Source organism: Ictidomys tridecemlineatus, chromosome 6 (assembly GCF_052094955.1).
Source record: "Ictidomys tridecemlineatus isolate mIctTri1 chromosome 6, mIctTri1.hap1, whole genome shotgun sequence".
NCBI lineage: Eukaryota > Metazoa > Chordata > Mammalia > Rodentia > Sciuridae > Ictidomys > Ictidomys tridecemlineatus.
This window is the reverse complement of record NC_135482.1, coordinates 117,272,331-117,295,272: the sequence shown is the minus strand read 5'-3', so window position 1 is coordinate 117,295,272 and position 22,942 is coordinate 117,272,331. Positions and strand designations below refer to the sequence as shown.

The 22,942-nt window shown below is 36.8% G+C and overlaps 1 protein-coding gene across 3 annotated transcripts; it reads right to left on the bottom strand.

Annotated features, from left to right (window-relative positions):
* Nucleotides 1–4,853: 4,853 nt before the first annotated feature.
* On the bottom strand, nt 4,854–14,276 carry Rnf6 (ring finger protein 6). Of its 3 annotated transcripts, none has more exons than XM_005342039.5 (5): nt 13,940–14,276; nt 13,175–13,257; nt 11,380–11,590; nt 10,478–10,573; nt 4,854–7,660 (listed from the first exon to the last, which is right to left on the bottom strand). In XM_005342039.5, exons 3-5 carry the CDS (start codon nt 11,570–11,572, stop codon nt 5,898–5,900), a joined length of 2,052 nt encoding a protein of 683 aa, XP_005342096.1. In that variant the 5' UTR covers nt 11,573–11,590; nt 13,175–13,257; nt 13,940–14,276; the 3' UTR covers nt 4,854–5,897. The 3 variants fall into 3 exon arrangements, with proteins under 3 accessions (XP_005342096.1, XP_013221503.1, XP_013221502.1); XM_013366049.4 differs by lacking the exon at nt 13,940–14,276 and adding an exon at nt 13,720–13,802; XM_013366048.4 differs by lacking the exon at nt 13,940–14,276 and adding an exon at nt 13,484–13,704.
* Nucleotides 14,277–22,942: the final 8,666 nt, after the last annotated feature.

The window sequence follows — 22,942 nt, the reverse complement described above, 5'->3', positions numbered from 1 at the left end:
TTAGACCAATTCTTCCAGACCTTTTGATCTCACCTTTAATCCCTCCTGTCCTGATATCCTATTTAAATTCATTTTTCCTCTTTTAAGGCTTATCAGTGTTTGGTCACAATTTTGTATTTGACCTTTGACTCTGCACTTAGTCATGAATATGAAGAACTCCTGTTGCTTATTCTGGCCCCTGGAACCTAGCCAATCCTACCTGACCTCCACATAGGTTGGGGGCATTGTAGTTAAGACCTTTCTGCTGTGAACTGGTGAATAGTAAAGGTATTGGCTGAGAGGGAAAAAGAAGGTGAGAAGTAGTTTGAAGAAAGAAAGTTATTTCAATTCTGCATATATTAAATGCGAGTTTCTACAGGGATAGCCTAGACATTAACCAAAGCAATCACAATATGGTCCTAGAATTTAGGAGAATGCTCTGAGCTAGGAAGAGAGATGTGTGTAACGAAAAAAAAATTTACATAGCAAGCTTTACCCTACACTTTGAAAGGCCTGCTTGCTAGGTTGGTCCTTGGCTGGCACATAGGAACTTTGGGGGAGTGTTTCCACCATTCCCCAACTTTTAAGTAGGTCCACTGTACCTAAACAGTGCAAACAATATGGTTTATGCTGACCACCTGCTTTCAGGGAGTCTGGAATTTTGGTACTTGCTAAGCAGAGGGTACCTTTGTGCCTAGCCCCCAATAAAAAGCCTTGGGCACCAAGTCTGCAATGAGCTTTTCTAGTTGAGAATACTTCTTCTATATTGTCACAATTTGTGCTAGAGGAATTAAGTATGTCAAACTTGACTTTGTTGGGATGGGACTCTAGGAATTTACCAGGCTTCCTCCAGACTTATTTTCATGAACCATTCCCTTTTGCTGCTTATGCTTATATCCTTTCCCTGTAATAAATCCCAGCTGTAAGTATAATGACACTTGGATTCCTGAGTTCTAATAAATCATCCAACCTGGGGGTAGTCTTAGAAACTCACAAAATGGAGATTTTGATTCTAATCAATTAGTTTTGGTAAAATCCATAAAAGACTAATCAATCTCATACTAATAGCAGGAACACCTACAACTCGGTGCTGGGAATAAAAATGTAACTGAACCTTTGCCAAGTTGCAGGGTTGCAGTAGGCCGGCCAGATAACCTGATTCCAATTTGCTAAGAGTAAAAATATCATTTTGCCTGACCCTATAGACAAAAGTGAAGATTCCTAATTCCTATTGCAAAGTGCACTGTTCTGAAATCCAGTCAAAGAACAAAGGTGACAGTCAAGGGAAGAGTAAAAAAAATGCTCCTAACTATGACAGAAGCAAAATCTACTTAGTTAAGAGTTAGTATGGTAGAAAGATATTCCCTTAAAAAAAAAAAACACGACAGCAGTTGCAATAAAGATGTTGTGAGAACCATGACTATTCTTTTACCAAATTAAAAACAGTACAAAATTTCTGGTGTTGGATATAAGACCCCAAATAAAATTTCTGGAGAACCAATATTGCATGCTGTACAAAGGACTTATGATTGATTGTTCAACAGTATGGCAGATCCTATAGCAAGCACTAACATCAACACTATAAGATGAAATCATTCACTAGCATTCCCTTGAAAGACTGCCCACTGTTGCTACCACCAGCAGCAATAGGGAAACCTTCCCTTAGTGTCTTTCTGAAGGTAGCTCTAACTCAGGTACTAAGCCAGACAGGTTGGCTGGCCAAGTAATTTACTCTACATGCAGATAAGTTTGTCAAAGAGAGAATGCTTATGAGACTCACTATTTCTATTATTCATCTTGCTAAACTTGCTCAGCAACATATGATATTCATTCAATACCAGTAATCAGTGATCGCACTTCTTTTTTTTTTTTGTTTGTTTGATTCTTATTTCACATCACTAGTTCAGGTAGATAGAAACTTTTTTATTATTTATACCATAATTTGCAGGATGGTGAGGAATCATAATTAAACCTGAACCAAATCCAAGCTAAAAGAAGAATAGATGCCACCCAAAAAAATCTGGACTCAAGAATGGCTAACTCATGCCACTTCACAACACAGATTTTTGCATTGTTTCTTGCTGGGAAAATGCAAACATGTTTGAAATTATACAAAAGACAGTTGGATTAGAATTAAACAGAGCATTTTACATTTAAATGTATGAAAAGGATCAGTGTATAACATATCGGGCAGCCAAGAGATTACTCTATCTTCAAATGATTTTCCAAAGGAAATGGGATAATACTACAAAAAAAAATTGGGGCCAATTCAATTTTCATATATTTAATACTCAAAGCAAAACTTGCTTAAAAATAATTATGAACCCACAATTATCATAAGGGCAAATATACTCAGGGACTAACATGCATACTGAGAACTCACAATCTGTCTCAAGAGACTGAGGAAAAATCACCATTGATATTCTTCACCATGTCCTTTGAAACACAGAATGATGTTCTCAATGATCTGGCTTCCTAAGAAATAATTTTTCTCTTTTTTTTTTTTTTGGCACCAGGAATTGAATCCAAGGAGTGCCCTACCACTGAATTACATCCACAGGCCTTTTTTTTTTTTTTTTTTTTTTAAAGAGAGAGAGAGAATTTTTTAATATTTTTTTTTTTTAGTTTTCGGCGGACACAACATCTTTGTATGTGGTGCTGAGGATCAAACCTGGGCCGCATGCATGACAGGCGAGCGCACTACCGCTTGAGCCACATCCCCAGACCCCATCCACAGGCCTTTTTGTTTGTTTCGGACAAGATGTCACTGAATTGCTGAGGCTGATCTCAAACTTGCAATCCTCCTGCTTCAGCCTTCCCAGATCCTGGGATTACAGGTGTGTGCCACACACTGGACTAGGAAATTATTTTCTAACAGATGCTCACCAATGCTATATAAGATAAAGGAAAGATCTCAAATGAGCCTGCTGCCATTGCAAAGGAATACCTATTACCTCCTTCATGCAAAGGGCTTTTTCTACAGTTTTCTACTCCCCTGGCCAGAGATTATTCAAATGGAGAAATGCAACATTAAAAGTTTTATGCAGGAGTAATATGCATTAAAAAAAAGTCTCAGACTCATTAACTCTGGTCCTTAACACAGCATCTCTACATGCCCCATTCCATCTCCTTTCTGGATACATCTTTATGATCCAGATTCTGTTTTATACCTTTCAGAAGTAATATTTCTCTCTTCTTTTATGAATAAGACAGGATTATTTGCTTGTGGAAATCAGAGTAATTACAGAGATACAATATAACAAAGTTATAAAATTAGAAAGGAATCTTTAGGAAGAAGTAAATGAGACTGAAAATTTCCCGAGGCATTTCTGCTTCTCCAGAATGCCATGTAGTGGGAAAAGCACTAGCTTTGCAGGTAAATTATTGTGAGGTAACTGTTTCTCTTTAAGTGTGCTAGTTACTATACTAAGTGGCAATAACACTTCAAGGATATCTTGGGAGGTTATGAATTCATGCTAGGTCCTAACAATGCTAGCTGAAAATAGAAAAATCTGGAAAACGAGAAAATAGGGTAAAAGGATGTACTTCCTTGGGAGAGCAGCTGAGAAACTGGTAATCTCAAAATAGGAGTTTGAAAGACAGACACACTATAAAGACCAAGTTCTATGGACTTGACATGGAACATAATATATTCAAATGATGCATTTCAAACCATTTGTTCACTTCTATATTAGAATCACAAAGAATACAATCATTGCTAAATAGAAACTATGAATAGATGAATGGGCCTTTGTATTTACCAGTCTTGGTTTATTGGGAAACGAATGAATGTATTAAAGAGAACCCTTCTTTTTCTCAACTGGAATACCAATTTACTGATGCTTTAAGGTAATTTTTCCATACAGTACACTTCCTAGTTGTTTCAAGTGCCTGTTTGAGACATCTTATCATGCTAGCAGCACTATTACATCTTCCTCTCCGACCGCCCCCCCTTCCTTATAGAGCTAAGGATCAAAACCAAGACTTCACGCATGCTTTACCACTGAGCTACATCCCCCGTTCTACTGTATCATTTCTTGCAAAAGACTATGTCAAACAAAGAATAAATGTGTTTTTTTCCTTTATCCCTACTTTTTTTAATTGTCCAAGGAATACTCCATAGAACAATAAATGCTGGATTTAGGCTTCCATCATATTAGGTACACTGAAATTTGTGAGAGTGTATGAATTATTTACATATTTTTCTTTAAACCACACTCCTGTCAACCTCCCACGTAGCTGGCACCACAAGTATACACCACCACACCTCTTAAACTGGCATACTTTGCAACTGATTTATATCATTGCCTTCTCCTCCATTCAGGTGGTTCTCTCTTCCTCTGTGAATATGATTATCTCTTCATACTACAGTAGGGAGCAAATGCCTTTTTCCAAGAACATTTTCATACCCTTCTCTTTTCTTTCAGTTTCCACTGTCATCACCCTGTTAAGTAACTGATAATGATGATGACAACTGGTAATAAAAATGATAATGTCTTATTGCAATAGTTCTTTTATTGGTTTCTTTGCTTCTCATTTCTCTCCATTCCATTGTGTTTTATTTGCTGTAATAGAGCAATTCCTTCTGAAACATGAAAATGATCTCATCATTTGCCACTACAATCATCAAGGGACAAGTATAACCATCTAACACATTGTTCATAAGCAAACATGAAAGTAAGAACAGTAATTTATGTTATCAATTGATCTCTGACTTCTAAGAGCAAATACATCTTTTCCATGAAGATAGGGACTTCTGTCCATCTAGCACCTAAAGAATCCACAACACCTGCTTGGCACCCAGTAAGAAATAAATATTTGGAGGGTGAATAAGCTACAGTGGAGCATAGGAAAAAAATAATTCACATTCAGTCTTTGTTTTAATATTTATTGGTAGAAATAGATCTTCAATGCATACTTTGTGTTTATAGAAATTCTACATTCTCTTAAGGTTTCTTCTTGTTTTCTTTGGAGTTTTTTGACCTCCAAGTGAACGTAACATTTTATCTATGCATTTGATTCTCTATAATAGACTTTTTTAAAATCTAAATTTGAAAAAACCATGCATCTTGTATACCTTATACTTAATCCAAAGAATTATTTGCACTTCCAAAAAAGTCACAAAAAGGCTGAACTCAAGTTAAATAATCTATATGGCCTAAATTTTCCATGTCCCATTCCTGAATAAAAAATACTTGTTCAGTATTACATATTGCTTGCTATCTAGTAAGTCAGATTGTCAGAGACGCTTCAGTAAATTATCTTTACTTCAGAATTATATCTTAATCTTCTCAGAGATGATCTTGTCAATAGTAAACATTATGCCATATGTAGTATTAGTCCAAAAGCTTAAATAAGAATCAAACTTATAGTTTTTAGACTGGACAATTTAATCTTAAAATTATATATCTATCTATATATATATATATACACACACAAGGTATACTGTGTATTAAATTATCATTTCAAGTAACTTAAATATTTATATTTAGCAAACATTCAGCCAAACATTCTTTCAAAGGCTTAGACACCAATGTCTTGACTTAGCACTAAGCCTATGAAACTTGAAAATCCAAGAAAAGTCTAATGTAGTATTAACTATAAGACTGATTTTCAACTTACTGAATTGTGCAGATACAAAAGTGCTTAGCATGACAAAATTACCAAAATAAAAACATTTTAAAGGTTATTTGGTTCTAGCAATATTAACTATTCTGGACTTTTGGATAATTTAACATTTGCATTTTAAATTTCATATAAATTTCCTCTTTTTAACAAGTTAAAAAAGCACACAAAAAATAGTTCAAACTATAATCTGTTATTTTTCATCCTGGTTAGCTCATCACAAATAACTCAACAAAAGAATGCTTCAATAGTCATCTCTATTAAAATACAATATTTGAATAGATCCCATCATTTCACCCATTATTTGCTATGCCGGATCCTAAAACAGGCTGCCGACAGATTGGACAAGTGCAATTCTCTGAGAGCCATCGGTCAATACAATGAATGTGAAATTCATGCATGCAAGGTAATTGCCTGAGCTTGTTTCCAGTTACATAGTCACTGATACAAACACTACAGATTTTACCTAGTTCACTATCAATACCATTATGCTCATAGTTCCGGGTGGAAAGATTGTCTATCTGCTCTTTGGTTAAACCACGTATTCGATCATCATCATCACCTTCGTTTAGTAAAAAGAAATGAGCAAGGCGAAGAATAGGTAGTGTTCCAGTTTCAACTAAATTGTTTGAATTTCGCAACTGCCTGCCTCCTCTACTGTCACTGTTTTGAGTCTGAGGCTGGGTGGTCTCATTTTCAGCTTGCATTTCAGTGCTGTCTTCTTGGACTTCCCTGACTTGAGAGGAACCTTCACTGAGCTGGCTGTTTTCATTAACTGTACCTAAGTTACTCATTTCTGAATGCATCTCTGGTAAATGCTGACCATTTCTCTGAATCTCTGACTCAGACTCAGCCTCCATTAAAGAACTCAATTCTCCAAACCCAGTCATGATCTGCCTTAAAATAGACCGAAGAGCCACTGAGGATGGCTCAACAAGCTCATTCTCAGAAATCCTCCGAAGAGGAACTGTTATGGTACTAACATAGGTTCGAATACCTGACCGCTCTAAACGAGAAATAGTTCGGCGAAAGCCCCCACTATTGCTTTCAACAGTGACTGTATTTTCTGCTAGCCCTACTCTAGAGCGGGTTCTATTTGCAATGCTATCCCGATCTCTATTTTCTCCAGGACGAATTCTCCTCACTTGAAGATCCAGTGTGATTGTTGGATGTCGTCGTACAGCAGTTGAGGATCTGCTGGATTCTTCTCCTTCTTCTACTGTTATTCTTGACACAAGTCTTGAATTAGAGAATGGGGCACTTACAGTACCTCTGCGTTCTCTATCTTGCTCTACAAAGACCGGAGTTATACCTCTCCTCCTCACAGACCTTCTAATTGTTTGCTGTAAAGGTCTACTTTCCCTTTGGGAATTATGATAAGTAGTGCCACTCTGTCTCTGAATAGGTGAACGGCTTCGACTGCTGAAAGCAGACCGTAATCTTATTGGCTCTAATCTTTGGTTTGTATTTCTCACTGTGACATTAGTTCTAGCTCCATTTTCCCAAATATGTGCTGCTCCAAATCTCTGCCCCTCCCTTTGCCTGAGTTCACTACCACCTGATTGGTTTGTGTGATTACTAAAATTAGCACGCGAAGCACTAGTTCTAGGAATGCCAACTGCCCGCCCAATTCTATTCCTTAACCTTCCCAGTGTTGAAAGTGATCCTTCAACTAAATTCTGCCCCCTTGAACCAAGCCTTGTCCTTGTAATGGTGGAACTATTACCACTGAAATCCATGGAGGTTTGGCTTCTTGTTCGCCTAGCCACAGGACTAGTTGATCTTTCTTGCCTATTGCTAGTACGATCCCTGCTAATATCTGAAAGTGGAATGCCTGTATAATCTTCTCCATTAATTTCAAATCCTCTATTCTCATGACTTATGTGGATTTCCAGACTAAACCGAAACTCTCCACTGTTTGGGTTTGTTCGACTCACAGCTCTCCAAGTTTGGTTCCCATTTTGTCCACTTCGAGTTGCATTTCCTGTGCGACGAAAGGTGTTCAACCATTCTAGCAGAGAATCTTCATTTGAACTTTCTCGAGGGACTTCTGAGTCTGGAAAGCAAATCAAATCAACTTCAGATCCAACTTCTAAAATCTGTCCTTAGATCTTTTTTAAAAACTTATAAGAAAATTAGTTTGTACTGAAGAACATCTGTGTGTTTTAATGAAAGAAAAATGGCCAAAAAACAAAAACTCTGAACTTTCTAAAAGTATATACTATAAGCATATTATAAAAATAGTAATACTGGGGGTGGGGTTGTGGCTCAGTGGTAGAGCACTTGCCTCACACATGTGAGGCACTGGGTTCTATCCTCAGTACCACATAAAAACAAATAAAATAAAGGTATTGTGTACATCTACAACTAAAAATATTTTTAAAAATAGTATTACTATTTATGTAATTACAAAACTTCAAATACTATTTATTCAAAGTTGGAGAAATTCCCATACCTGCTTTCTGTTTGTGGCAAAATATTCAAATGAGAAATATATCCAATAGCAAATGTGTACATTTAAACTTTTTTACTTCATGTACTAATATTAATAAAATACATTGGCAAACTTTATGTAAAACTCATCCTGTTATCTGTGAAATCTTTCTTTTAAAGCCAACTAAATCAACATTTTTGCAACTAAGTATTTTTGTAGCCTTAGGAATTTTATATCTCAGGAAGTGTCAAAAAACATACACTCAAGAAGAAATCTAGCTTTCCAAACATAATATTAGAACCACATTAGTTGTCTTTGTGTGAAACTGGAAAACTGTAGCAAGTTACTGAAGTTCTCTATGGATGTATTCTTGTCTATAAATTAGAATAATAGTATCAATCTCATGAGGTTATCATTAGGATAAAATAAGACAAAGTATATAAAATTATTAGTATAATACCTGGCATACAAGAAGCACTCAATAAATGTCAGCTGTTACACATAATAAAATGCATTCTCGGGCTGGGGTTGTGGCTCAGTGGTAGAGCGCTCACCTAGCATGCACGAGGCACTGGGTTCGATCCTCAGCACCACATAAATGTAAAATAAAGATATTGTGTCCACCTAAAACTAAAAAATAAATATAAAAAATAAAATAATAAAATAAAATGCATTCTCTATTCATTTAGAATGTAAGCTTCATGAAGATGAAGATTTTTTACTTATTTTAGTTACTGTTAAATCCTCAGCCTCCACAATAGTATGTGGTACCAAACTCCTAATTAATATTATTGAATAAATCAATTTAGAAATCATTGTGTCCCAGATAAGCTTCTTTGACAATAATATAGTCACTGTGCCACACTTACTTTTCCATTTGTTACCAGTAAATTATATAAAGCATAAAACTCAATGAAAAGTATTCTGGCACACATTACCTTTACAGATTTCAACTTTAAAGTTTGTTCTACTAAAAAGTAGCTATTAAATGAGATTTCTTAGGTTTATTTCATTACTTCAGTCTCTTTCATAAACATTTTTTAAATGTTGAAGCTAGAGGTATTAATAAACTGTTGGGACAATAAAGTAAGTGGCAATCTTGGGCATATTCTAAAGATGATGAAGTATTTTACATTGAATGAGTATAGTTTTGAATAAAACAATATTAAAATTTCTATCAATGTAGTACTACTTACATATTAAATACAATGGAGAAAATGGGTTAATATAAAATTTTCATTTCGATCTGGAAAAGGATGTAAGTAAAGGCAAGCAAACATTAATCATTCTAAATGTTACCTCCTTCTCTGATTAACTAGAATGTGTTAATGACAACATGTGTGGAAGAGGTCGCTAATTATCTACTAACTCTATCCTACTGTTCTTACATTGTAAATACATTGTGAATGGGCATATGACAGTCTGGCACTTAAGTGCCAGAGAAACTTAGCTGTGGTTGTGACTTAGCATGATCATACAAATGACATCCTGGATTAGCAGGATACATCTTTCTGCAATAATGGAAACATTCTGTATTTCTGCTGTCCAATACAGAAACCAGTAGCTGGTTTCTATGGGACTACAGAGTACAAAAATATGACTGAGGAACTTTATTTTAAATTTCATTTGATTTTAATTAATTTAAACTTAAATAGTCACATGTAGCTAGTTGTTACTGCACTGGATAGCAGAATTATAGAACAACTCAGCTAGCTGTGTGGGTCACAGGAAGATTTGTGGAGCAAAGTTTATCTTCATTCCTTGGGCTATAAGCATAAAAAAGAAACTACTATCTATTAAGCCATTCATTGCATTTTAAGGTTTTTGAATTTGTGGGGGTTTTTTACTAACTATAACTAATACAATGATTTTGGCATATGTGAAATTACTAACAATGAATACCTCTGGGGAGGGAAGTAAGAAATCAGGGTGTGCTTTTAATTCTATATGCTTGTATTAGTTTTTTTTTTTCTTTCTATCAGAACTTTTTTTTTTATAAGAAGTTTTTATATTGTGGCTTAGTGTTTACTCAATAAAACAAAACAAACCAACAAATGAAATGAAAAAAGGTTTCCTAACTCTCAGAATTTCTGTATTATTCTGTACACTAGTTTTTAGAAGCTAAGCTTAGTTACATCACCATAGAAAAGGTAGTGTATATGTTCTAATATTAAAAAGAACTGTGCTGGTAATTAATTGTATATTATTTCATATATATAAATTGCCTGAAGGCAATCTGTGTAAAACATCTTTTATTAATCTTCTGTCCCATACTGCCTAACCAGTCTTCTCTGCATGTAATACATAAATATTTCCTGAATGAGTATCACATTAAAACTGAAAAATATTAAAAATAAACATATTATCCAGGATACAGTATTTTCATTTTGGCAACTACTCCAATCAAGCCTGTTATTTATGCAAAGAACTCCAGAGTACCTCTGTTATTTGTCCCATTTCTCAAATCAGGCTGTGTTGCTAGTTGTTCCTTCACTCCATCTAACCGTTGTTGTAGTTCTTCTGATGTTATTTCTCCTGAAACAATGAAAATTTGCTTTTTAAAAATTTTAAATTACCAGTTTTTATGAAAACTCATGCAGGTTAAGACCAATTTTTAGCAACCTCTAAAAACAATGTTCTATAAATTGAAAACAGTTAAGATTTTCAACTGACACAAATATATACCAATTTGGCTGTGTCTCATTTATTACTATTTTATTAAATTTTTTAAACTAAGATTTAATTTGAATAGTTAGTACTCAATTGATATATATAAGAACCTATAAACTATAATTAAGTACATTTTTTTCCAGAGTTAAAAAGAAATTAAGAAAGGAGAGGTTCTCTAGAAAAAAACTTCAAGTCTGTTTACTTGAATGTTACCCCAATACTTCATTATATGGGCTATCAACAATAAACATACAACATATAAATATATAAATTTCAGTTAGTTCATTTGTAAAAAATGTATGGACTTTTGGGGGGTTATCAATCTAGCTGAATACATAAATTATAACACCCCAAATGAGTTCAAATTGGATTTTAAATATTTTACTTGCATAAATATTACTTAAAATAAATAGGGCTACATATGTTTAAATTTTGCATTTGTATAATATGTCCAATATATCCAATAATCTCACCTACTTAAAAATACAGAAGCCACTGATTTTCTACTTTGTTATATTAAAAAGTTCTTAAAACTAACAAAAAATAAATAAAACAGTACACAATGTTTTGGGAGAAGAAAGTATAGAGGAGGAAAAAAAAATCCTCTTCTTAGTTTGAAATTCCTCTTTCCAATGATGAAAATGGTGTCTCCTCTTTTACCCATTCCTTACCAGGGGTGCCTAAAAGATTATGATCTCTCATTAGTCGATAATCTTCATCATTGAGTTCATTAATAAATTGATAATAGGCTTCTTCTCTATGGAGACGCTCTTGCTGCCATCTTCTCTCATTTTCACGATGATTATGGTCTTGAGATGAGGTTTCTTCACCACCGTCACCTGATCTGGATCTAGACTGATTCATCCTGAGAGTCCTGGCTTCCTGTTCAAATAATATATACAAAATTCAAGGTGTTAGTTATAGACTACATATAGCCTTGCATTTTAAACTTATAGTTTTTTTATTTTTAAATTTTACCCCCTACTCAAATACTTCATTTGCCAAACCTTGCAGAAGGAACTTACATAAAAAATGAAAAACAATTTTTATAAGATAGTACACAACTGAACCTACAACTAAAGCCATTGTTTAGTCAGACAGAATTTGAGTTCAGCACATATTTCTCATTTCTCATATCTGAATACAAAAGTGATAAATTTTTTTATCTCTTTAATTCTCTAAAAAGTTGGTCTGAAAGCCCCATTTATGTTCTAAATATCTGAGTAAAATAACACACAAATTTTAGGTTTGAATTATGCATGTGCTTTACTTAATAAGCAAAATTTTAGGTTTGAACTAGGCATTTTGGAGGGGTATAGCTTACATTTATTTCGAACAAAGTGTTCCTTCCAAAGTTAAGATTCATAAATGTAATATTACTCTCACCATTGTCACTGACATTTGTTGAGGTAAAAATAATTTAGCCTAATGTATCTACTGAACAGACTTGGAGTTGATCTCCCTTTCAAAACTAACAGGAAGACTTTAAAACCAAACAGGAAATAATATACCATGCATAGCTCTGAGGACTGTGAAGAGTGCAACAGAGCCCCTGTTTCCCCATATCCAGTCTCATCCCTCAGCCTGCAATGGTTAGTCCTTGGGATTTTTGAGTGCCAATTAAACTTCCAGGCTTTGCCTAAAAAAATAATGCTATTTTTGGATTACATTTAATGTCATTCCTAAGAAGCTTACTTTTAAACTATAAGGAAATTAAGGGAGAAAACTGTCTCATAAATATTTCATGATTTCTTAAGCATATCAATTTAGTAAATCAGTTATATAAAAGTTATCAGACTCACTTGAAGAAATTTTTAAAAATCCAGATGCCCAGATCTCATCCCCAATCCTTGATTAGAATTTTCCAAGGTAGGGCCTAGGTATATCATTAAGAGCCAATCTGAGTGTTCTGTGCATGAAAAAACTATTCCTTGACAATTACTGCTAGGTCACTAAGAAGTATGTAATGCAGCACCTGACCCAATACAGGCTTAAGCTTAAATGGCTAGGCTGCCAGGAAAACAACTGTTGCAATTCGACCTCTCAAAATGCAGCAGGTATTTATTAATAAGCAAGTTGCTTTAAGTTAGTCTACAAGTCTAAACTGCTGTAAGAGTTAACAACCATCTGATTTCACATGTATCTGTATATTAAATTACAAGTTCAAGACATTTTTTTAAAGATGTAATGGTTATTACATCATCATCTAAATGAAAAATATGTTAGCACTATACAGTCAAATGCTAATTAACCACTAAAAACTCAGAATTTTCCAATTCCAGAATTAACAGGATCATAACAGCAAAGAGAGAATGGTAGGTATGGCAATAAGATGAATTTTGTAATGAGCAATTTAAAAAGTTAAAACCTAACATAAAATCAAGCCACACTATTATTACTCAAAACCTAAGAGCTTCTCCTCAAAGATAATATTCTGGTACAATTAACCACAATTAAAGTGAATACCTTATTTTTCTTTCAACATGCTTTTAATATATGCAATGGTATCCATCCTTCAGCTGTTTGTGTCTTTTTTGAGAGCTGCCCATCTGAAGCAATAAAAAGAGAGTTGAATTATTCAGTAAGTTGTCCCTCTGAAGGCCAGGAACACCTGGTATTTATCTCCCAACTCTGCGCAAAGCTAAAGCAAATTCTCCAGTGGATTTTGTTATACAATCATCTAGAAAATTGGATCCCCATACAATTAGGTCATAAAAAAAAATCTCTCTCAAGGCCCTTTTTGCCCCACAATAAAATTTAGGCCTAGACTCCTACACTGTCACTGCTCCTGGGATTAGTCTCCTCCTCTCTCAAAGGCCTTCCTTCCTATCACGTTCCCATTCAGAGACAGCCAGGGTGAAGTGACTGCAGTTTACTTCTAAACCTTCACTTTCTTTCCACCCCCACCCTCAGTCCCGCTACTGGTTCTTTTCCTGGCCGTTGCGATGGAAGCTCGCGCCAGGGGACCGTCTCCACTACAATAAACAAACTGGGCTCCGGGGCCCAACAACCTCTTCTCAACCAAGCCTCCAGAAACGCTTCCCTTAGCGACCTAGATTCCCACAGGGAAGCAGGTGACAGACGGTGCATCTGAACCAATCACCAGCTAGAGAAGTTCATTGACAGACCATTAACCAATCGGGGAATAGGTGGGTGGCCCCAAGAATGGCCTGCTTTCCGCGGCATCTCCAGGAAGTAGTGGTGGAATCCAGAGTATTCCCCCAAGCCCACCTTTCTACGAACTGGGCGGCCGGTCTCCGGCCCAGAGAAAAATTTGCAGTGGGTGGCTGTCTTCTCGAGAGTCAGAGGCCGTGGCTGGGAGCGGGAGGGACTGCCGCCGCGCCTCCAGAGGCCTTTGTGCTCTCTAATCGTCCACTGACAGACGCCGGAAGTACGTCCCACAGCTCGGGGTCGTCCAGCCGAAGGGGAAAATATGAAGAACGGTCGGTTTCAAGTCTTCTCACAGTCTCCCACCACCAGGCTGCTCACTCAGCGGAAGGGAGCAGCTCAGCTGCCGGGCCGCACTCAGCTCGCCGGTGCGTCTAGAAACTGTGTCCGGCGGGAGCCAACGTGCCTACGTACTGCGTTCCGCCTTTAACGCCGTTGTCACGGGACGTCTTTCCGAGTCCGAGTACCCGGCTGCTCTGCGCTCGTGGCAGCGGCAGTAGCGCAAATACACAGCCTTCTTTTCACGTTTGGGAAGTAACAGCCCTTCCTTTGGGCTCTGATGTCACTCATTTGCTGAGCTTGGCAAGAAAGTTGCAACCAACCATCTGTTCCTATTTCATTACTGTCCGGGGGTAATGTACTATAACCATCCTGGACCTTTCCCTGATTGCTCTCTAGGACCTGGAAATTACGAATCCTAATAAATTCTAAAGTGTTTGTATTTGGACTTTGTTTTGAAACTTCCAAGATTCTTCTGTCTCCACCGCCGCCCCCGCCTCCAAGATGTGACCCTTGCCAAATTTACCATTAGTCAAGATCCTGACTAGGTCTCTGCCCAGGCTAGTACAGGGCCCATTCCTGACACCCCCACTATCCAATTACTTAATCACTTGACTGTGCTCACACTGCTGTTATTCGTCATTCTTTCATTCGGTTCATTATTGCTTTAGCTTTTGGGGAACTACAATGTCCCCATCATTATTCTGGATCCCTGGGTAACAAGAAGCAATTCTTAACATTAGGGAGCTATCATTGTAATAGGGGTAAATGGACAAGTTTTTATTCTTCTTCTTTTCTTTTAATCAGCATATTGATGTAGATAACAACAAAAAAAAATGTATAGGTAAAGCAACCTACAAGGCTCTTCAAGATTTTTCTGCTGTATACTCCTACCAATGATATCTTGGCACTCCCCAACTACTTGAAGTTCCTCAATAAGACATAGGAACTATTGAACAACCCCCTACCTTTTACCTAACTAATTTCCTCCATCTCCCAGAACTCAGCTCAAACTTCATCTTTAAAGAAATTTTCCTGATATGCCAGAAGTGTTCCCTTCACCTCACTCTAGCGCAAAAGCCACACAAAAGCTTATGTTCCTTTTGTGAGCTCCCCACCCCATCTCCATGCCTCTCTCCCTACTCCACACTCTCTTTGTCTCTCTTTCTTCTCTCTATAGGAGAAAACGCAGGCCATCATTCATGCTAGACAAGAGCTCTGCCACTGAGCTACACCCCCAACCCTGTAAATATTTCTTTTAAAGCACTGACATTTATTTAACAAATACCGAGTCTTACTATATATTAGTGCTGGTGAAAACAGCAGTAAATCAGACAAAAATATCCTCCTGGAACAAGGTCTTTGCCCCTTTTTTCAACGGAAAAAGACAGCCATTGAGCAAGTACTTAGAGTGATTTCTTTTTAATTTATAGGTCTTTTCCACCTAGAACCCAAGCTCCTTAAAGATAAACGAATTATTTTACTTATTTTTATAGTTCCAAAACTTAGCATGGCACCTGACAGATAGTCTTCTCACCTACTGGGTAGACAAGCAGAGAAAAATACAACAGAATTAATGAATGTTAATCCTGTGAGTGAACCATGTGATATATCCAAAATTGGCAAAAATCATTTTAAATATGAGTTTTAGAGCATGCAGTACTTCATCAAGTGCAAGTACTTTTTAAATGTTAAATGGAAAAGACTCTCCTAAAAGCCAAAAAGTGAAAAAATATGGTCAAGTGATTTATCAGATAGGAAGCTACATGTTTTGGAGAGTAGAGTCAGGCAATAAGTAATTTGAATTCAACACTTTGTTTCCATTTTTGTAGTCTGAAACAGTGTGACTACCAAAGAGAACTAGAAGGAAAGTTGGCATAGAGACATGAATCATTTGGATGCCTATTTCCAGGTCTCAAAACCTGCTAAAACCTCTAATCTTAATAATCTCAGTTTACTGGATTAGTATCTGGCCTTTTTAGTGTGTATATATCTCAATTCAAGGACTTTTTGGCAGGGGTACTGGAGATTGAACTCGGGGGTGCTTTACTCAGGGGTGCTTTACCACTGAGCTATATTCCCAGACCCATTTATTTATGTTGAGATAAGGTCTCTTTAAGTTGCTTAAGGCCCTGCTAAATTTCTGAGGCTAACCTCAAACTTGCAGTCCTCCTGCCTCAACCTCCTGACTTGCTGGGATTATAGGTGTGTACTCTACACACAGCTAATTACACAACTTAATAATTACAAATAAAGAGATGTAAAAGAAATAAAACCATAAAATTAAAGGATTCTGTGTATATTTGGTATAATATGTATGATGCTTAAGAGATTTGAGTTCATAGAATAACAGTCTTGATTAAAACTTAAAATGCAATATTTAGACTTCTAAGTTTAAGTTGAAATCTTAGTGTATGGATGGCATCAGAAAAGCTGAGATAAATCAAATCTAGGCTCTTATTAAATTTTATTGTTAATTTAGAAATTATTTTTTAAGGGATTCAGGAAAGAGTTAAACCAATATTTGGACAAGATGAAATATTGTAAAATACAAATACAGTGTAAAATTTTTGAAGATGGTTAATTATGTGAATAAAATTGAGAGTTAATGAAACAAATTCCAAATGATCATGAAAGTTTATTATACATGTTAGTATAAATAATAAGAGCTGTAAAATAAGTGTAAAGGCTAAAATATAACTAGGGCATTGAATCTGGAACCCAAATATCTAATTAGTTCATTAGCAGTTATCCCAATTTCTTCTCCTCTCCTCTGACCCCTGCACCTGGTAATAACTAATCTACCTTCAGTCTTTGGCTTTTCCTATTCTGAACATTTCAAACAAATAGAATTATTCACTATGTGGTCTTTTGTGTCTGGCTTCTTTTACTTAGTAGAAGGTTTTTAAGGGTCATATTATAGCATGTCTCAGTACTTTGTTGCTCAAGAAAAACTTCTAAATAGTCATTTTAAGTATATAAAACCATCCTCAAAGACACTCCTGATAACTAGGGTCTTCTTTAGTTCAGAGACTCTTTTGGGTCAGGTTATTTAGAAACAGGGACCAAGTTTAAGTTTCTTGTTTAAGTGTTTCAATAGGGGAGGGCTCTCTGGAAAAGGAGAGTGAGGGAGCAAGAATGGTAAGGAAGATAGGGATACAAGAATGGGATTCCATTTATCCTCCATAAGTCAACACTTTGTGTTGCCCATGAAGTTCAGCTTTTTGTACCTGCATACCAGTCTGTCTCTGGGTGAGAAGCAGGAGGAGATCATCAAAGCCTCATGGTTGAGGGGGCTCCTGTTTTAGTCAAAGGAAATTCTCTAGAGAAGGAGCCAGCTGAAACTGTTATTTAACACTCACAGCAACTGGAATAAAGATGCACAGGTGTATAAAGTAGATTTGGACAGGGTGCAAAAAACATTCACTTTGGTTCAGTATATTGCTTAGATCACTTCTCACATTATTTACTCCATCAAGAAATTTTTCCAGAATTCTTATTAATTACAATGTCTAGGAAACTTTTTACAAGAGTAGAGTAACAAGATGAGCAGAAGTCACCACTGCTGCAATTGGTCCCAAGGCCATCACTGATACTCATCATTTCCCTCTTCCACCACCCTTTCTAGATTCCCTTCTACCTCAGCTAGCCCTTCTGCTGTCATGGGTGTCTTGTCGGACAGATTGAACAAGGCACTCACCTTCAAGGAGAATAAGACCCTGTTTATCATGCTTTCAGGTTGTGGTTGCTGTACTTTTCCATTTATATTTACAACTGTACATGGAAATACCAAGAAATGCATATGGGGGATCTCTTCTAATTACCCAATATAATCCTCTCTGTCCACCTTATGAAGCAAGAGCCTCCACATCTTTCTGGTCATTTTCTTGTTGGCCATCTGGCATTAAGAACCCACGATCGGATGTGTAACCGATGTGATTCTGCAATTTATTTGGGGTAAAAATGGGAGTTCATAACCCACTTGAATCTAATGTATGAAATATGATATGTCAAGAGCTTTGTCATGTTTTGAACAACCAATAAAAAAAAAGAACCCACAATCACCAGAGAGGAGCCGTAGCCCTAAGTGTAATGGGACACTCACTGTGTTCTCTGATGGAAGCATTCCACCTCTGAGTATCAGGACCTCTAGGCTAGTAAAGCCTAGAGTTGCCGGCAGGAAACACAAGGATCCAAATGCATCACTGGGAGTGATGGTGAGCAAGCCACTCCAATTTTTTTCCTGTAAGGGCTCATTTTTCTACCAACCAGGGACATAGCACTGTATAATGGCCATTGGTCTAAGGAGTTCAAACGTGAAGTGCTATTTCCAAGGTGAAGTCTCAGCTATGCCTTTAACAGGCCATTTCTTTAGTCTGTCAATTTGATAGTTTCCAAATGGTATAGAATGTCCAGTAGATCCTCTGGTCAAGTATCTGTCAGCATACCTTCTTGCTGGAAAGAGAGTTCCTTAGTGTGAAATTCTGTGTCAGAATTTCAAACATTTGGGATAGTGGTGCTGGCTAAAGCACTATAGGCAGAAAAGGCAACCCCACACATGTCAAACCCAGTCATGATGAAATGTTACTCTTTTCCAGTTTGGAAGGGGCCCAGTGTAATTGATATGTCACCCAATATCTGTTTGGTCTCTTTGAGAGACCAGTGTTGGCCTCTGTTGATGACAGGTTAGATATGGAATAGAAGCAGCTGCTATATCAGCTTTGGAGTGAGTCCAAACTGTTGGGCCCACACATAGCCTCCATCTTTACCACCATGGATACTCTAGCCATAAGTCCATGTGCAAGAACTAAGTTAGCAATAACACAGGCCACTTGACAACTACTGGTCTAGTCATTTTGTCTACTTAATTAGTTAATGTCCCTTCTGCATAGGAATTACCTAATGGACATTATGTGCTATAAAATATTCTCACACTATGTGCCCCCTCCCTATATTCTCATCTGTCCCTCCCATAGTATTCTCCACCTTTCCCAATCTTTATTCTTCCAGATTCCTGAACAATAAGCTAGACAAACATCTGTCACTATCCATGAGTATGTTCTTACCTTGGCCACTTCTGCCTAAATACACTGCCTGAAGCTCTGCCATGACTAAATACACTGCCTGCAGCTCTGACAACTAAAAAGATTTCCCTTCTGAATCTCAAAACCATCCCTGAGTGGAGCAACAGAGTAACAGCCAATATTTTCAGCTTTCATCTCTTCCAAACAGAACCATTCATGAACAAAGCATGATTTTTAAAAATTTCTTTGTCAACTGGTCATAGGGAACCACCCCTGAGACCATAGCTATGAGTTCAGAGAGAAGCATTGCATAACAGTGATAGATGATTTGGGAGCCTCAACCACCAGTTTGTGTCTACTCACTCGTATTCTCTGAACCTGTTTGAACCTAATTGCAGACATATTAGATTCCTTGCAGTAGATTGCTACTGCAACTGCCTAACCTTATGACGGAATAAATCTGAGAGTAGCTCAGATTTATTTATGTGATTTCTTGGTGTCTAATAGTTACTTGATATCCTATGGCTAGATTCTCAGTTTTTACTAGGGCCCAGAATCGAATCATGACAAGAGTAATAGTTCTGTATAACAGATGGCATGGCCTTGCTTCAGAACCCTGTGGTCTATACAGTGACTCACCTATTAGGGCTTGCGGGGAGTACCAATGACATCTTTCTCTAGTACCGTGGGATCTGCTGACTCATATGGTCCAAATGATAGGTCTGCTTGTACCAAAGGATAGACCTACTACAGAGCCCTTTATTGCCCTGAGATTCACTAAAAGCTAGTAACTTTTTCAAGTCAGCTCATAAATGTGTTGCCAAGCAGTGTGACTATGCTGTCTTCAAAACCCAAGGAGGCCTACCATATATGCTCCTTTTTTTCCTTTGTGATAGGAAGTCAAGGTACAAGACTTTGTCTTGTACTTTAGAGGGGATGTTCCAAAATGCTCCAGATTATTGGACCATTAGAAACTTCACCAATGTGACAACCTCCTGAATCTTGGTAACTTTATGTCCCACTCTCTAGAGCATCTTACTAAGTTGTACAAAGTAGTTTTCAATTTTGGCTCCTAAGTTTTAATTAACATGATGGCATCCATATAGCAGACCGATGTAATATTCTGCTGCATGTCCAGGTTTTTCAGGTCCCTTTGGATTGTATTACAAGAGAGAGAGAGCAGAATAATTAACATTGCCCTGGGGCAAATGTATACCATATCCACGCCATGTGGGTGCAACCTGTTTCTGATCCTCATTCCTGATAGTTAAACCAAATAACATGTTGAAATCTCACTCTCACACAAATTTGTCCATTTGAGAAATTTGTGATTTTTACATTTTCTTTTTAAGTTTTTAAATGGATACATGACTTACATACAAAAGTGAATGTTTATCATTTATCAATTACTTAAACATACTCCCAAGCTACCACCATCTCAATACACAGAACATTTTCAGCATTCTAGAAAGTTCCAGGCCAGTAAATACTCTCCAGTGATAACTACCACTATGAGATATCACTGTAGATTATTTTTGCCTGCTTTTGCACTTCATAAAAATGTAATTATTTGTCTGCATTTTGTTCATTTTAATTGTTGCATAGTGTTCCATTCTTCCATAATTATTTGCCAATTCTGTTGATGAACATTTAGGTTGGCTACTGTTTGAATATATATTTAATAAGCTACTATAAATATTGCCGGGTATATACTTTATTTGGGGAAAAACTTATTTAAAACAAATTCATAAATTAGTAATACATGTTCCAAGTCTGTATTAATGTGCTCTAAAAGAGATACCAGATCTAGCAAAGCAGCTGCAATGGGGCCAATATTTAATAGCCCACTGCCATACACTATCATCCACCAGTTTTTGCAGGGGCCAGAGTGGCAAATTAAACAGAACTATAATAAAAAACATCATACCAACATTCTTTAATATTTGAGAATGGTGCTGATCTGCCATTATCCCAGACTGTGATAGTGTTTTAGTTTTTAAAAATTGGCTATCTTGGTAAAAATTCTAAGATTGCTATTTTAACTCTCCTTTTTTTTCTATATTTTTATTGATACATTATAGTTGTACATAAGGGTGGGGCTTGTTACATATTCATACATGTATACGATATAACAATATAATTTGGACAATATCACTTACTTGGATTTTCCTACTGCAATAGCCATTGCTCCATAGCCCATGGAATCAATGTGAAGATTCTGCCAAACTGCTATGTTTTTGCATTCTCCAGGAAAATAACCACTGGTTGGGCCCATGGCCTGGGACAGACCTCTTTTATTGCCTGGCTGTCATTCACTCTTTTCTCATCATAAGGAAGCTTCTCTTTCAGTCAATTGGTTCTGAGTTTGGAAAATGACTCATCTGAAAACTGGACAAGAGATCATAATTTTCCATCTGGCCCTTGCCTTCTGCTAACCCATGATTAATCCTGAGTTATCTTTTATTTATATACATTTAGCACTACTCTTTCTGACTGCCCATCTTTCTCGTTCCTAAAACACAATACCTATTAGTCCTCTCCATGGGTCCTCAAAGGTTGATTATCCCTAACCAACATTCTGATCTGGCTGCACATGATAGTAATTAAGTGGTTCTAATGATTAAGTGCTGTCACCTGGCCTCTGCTTTTCTGGAATACTTTAATCCTCTCTACTACCAGGAAGCCTAGCTCTGGGACTGAATCTCTGTGACTGCAGCCTCAAGAGGACAGCTGAGTACTCCTTTCACTTGTGAATTTCTTGCTGCCTTATTTAGGATCTCTTGAGGAAAGTAATCCCTGGTGGACTCTCTGGCCTTCTGTGGTAGATTCATTCTCACATATCCTTTTCCCTGAGACTTTAATCCTGTATTTAGTCAGCTTTCTGTCACTGTGACAAAATACATGAGAAAAAACAGCTTATAAAGAGAAAAGACTTATTTTGGCTAATGGTTTCAGAAGCTTCAGTCCCTGGTTGTTTGACCCCGTTGCCTCTGGGCCCATGGTAAGGTAGCACATCATGGTAGAGAGTGTGTGGCTGAGGAAACCTCTCATCTTTATAAGACAATGTTTTCACTCTTCCCACCCCCAAGATTTGGACATCAAATTAAGATTGGAAGTCACTTTTCATCATGGTTTAATTAGGATAGTGCTTGCCATGTTAAAAATGGAAAGGAACTATAAGCCAAAGCACAATTTGACCTGGATAACTAAACCCGCCAAGGAAGTCAGGAAGAGAGAGAAAGGAATGGAGTCCTCCAAGTGCACCCCCCACCCCCTCCCTGCCAGACCCTGCATTGCGGTCTTTCTAACCTTCATAACAATCCCATAATTTTAGCAAATTCCTATCTAATAACTATGAAAACAAAAACAAAGCAAGAGGGGCTGGGGCTAGGGCTAGGGCTCAGCGATAGAGCACTTGCCTGGCATGTGTGTGGCACTAGGTTCGATTCTCAGCACTGCATATAAATAAGTAAAATAAAGGTCTATCAATAATCAGAGAAAAAAATTTAAAAAAAACAAGATTATATAATTTTCACAGGATTCTATTAATTATAAATGGAAAGCCTGATGCATTACTAAACTTTTTTCTCAGGGCTAAATGGTTTAAAAAATAAAGACATTCTGATCTACTTCATTTTCTTTATGTGGTTCACTGTAGATAGAAATAGATTGTTTAATAGTTCAGACTATCAGAAAATTTCAAACATTAATTTTAATAGATGTATAAACTTATAATCTCATTAAAGTAACAGTTCTATGCAAG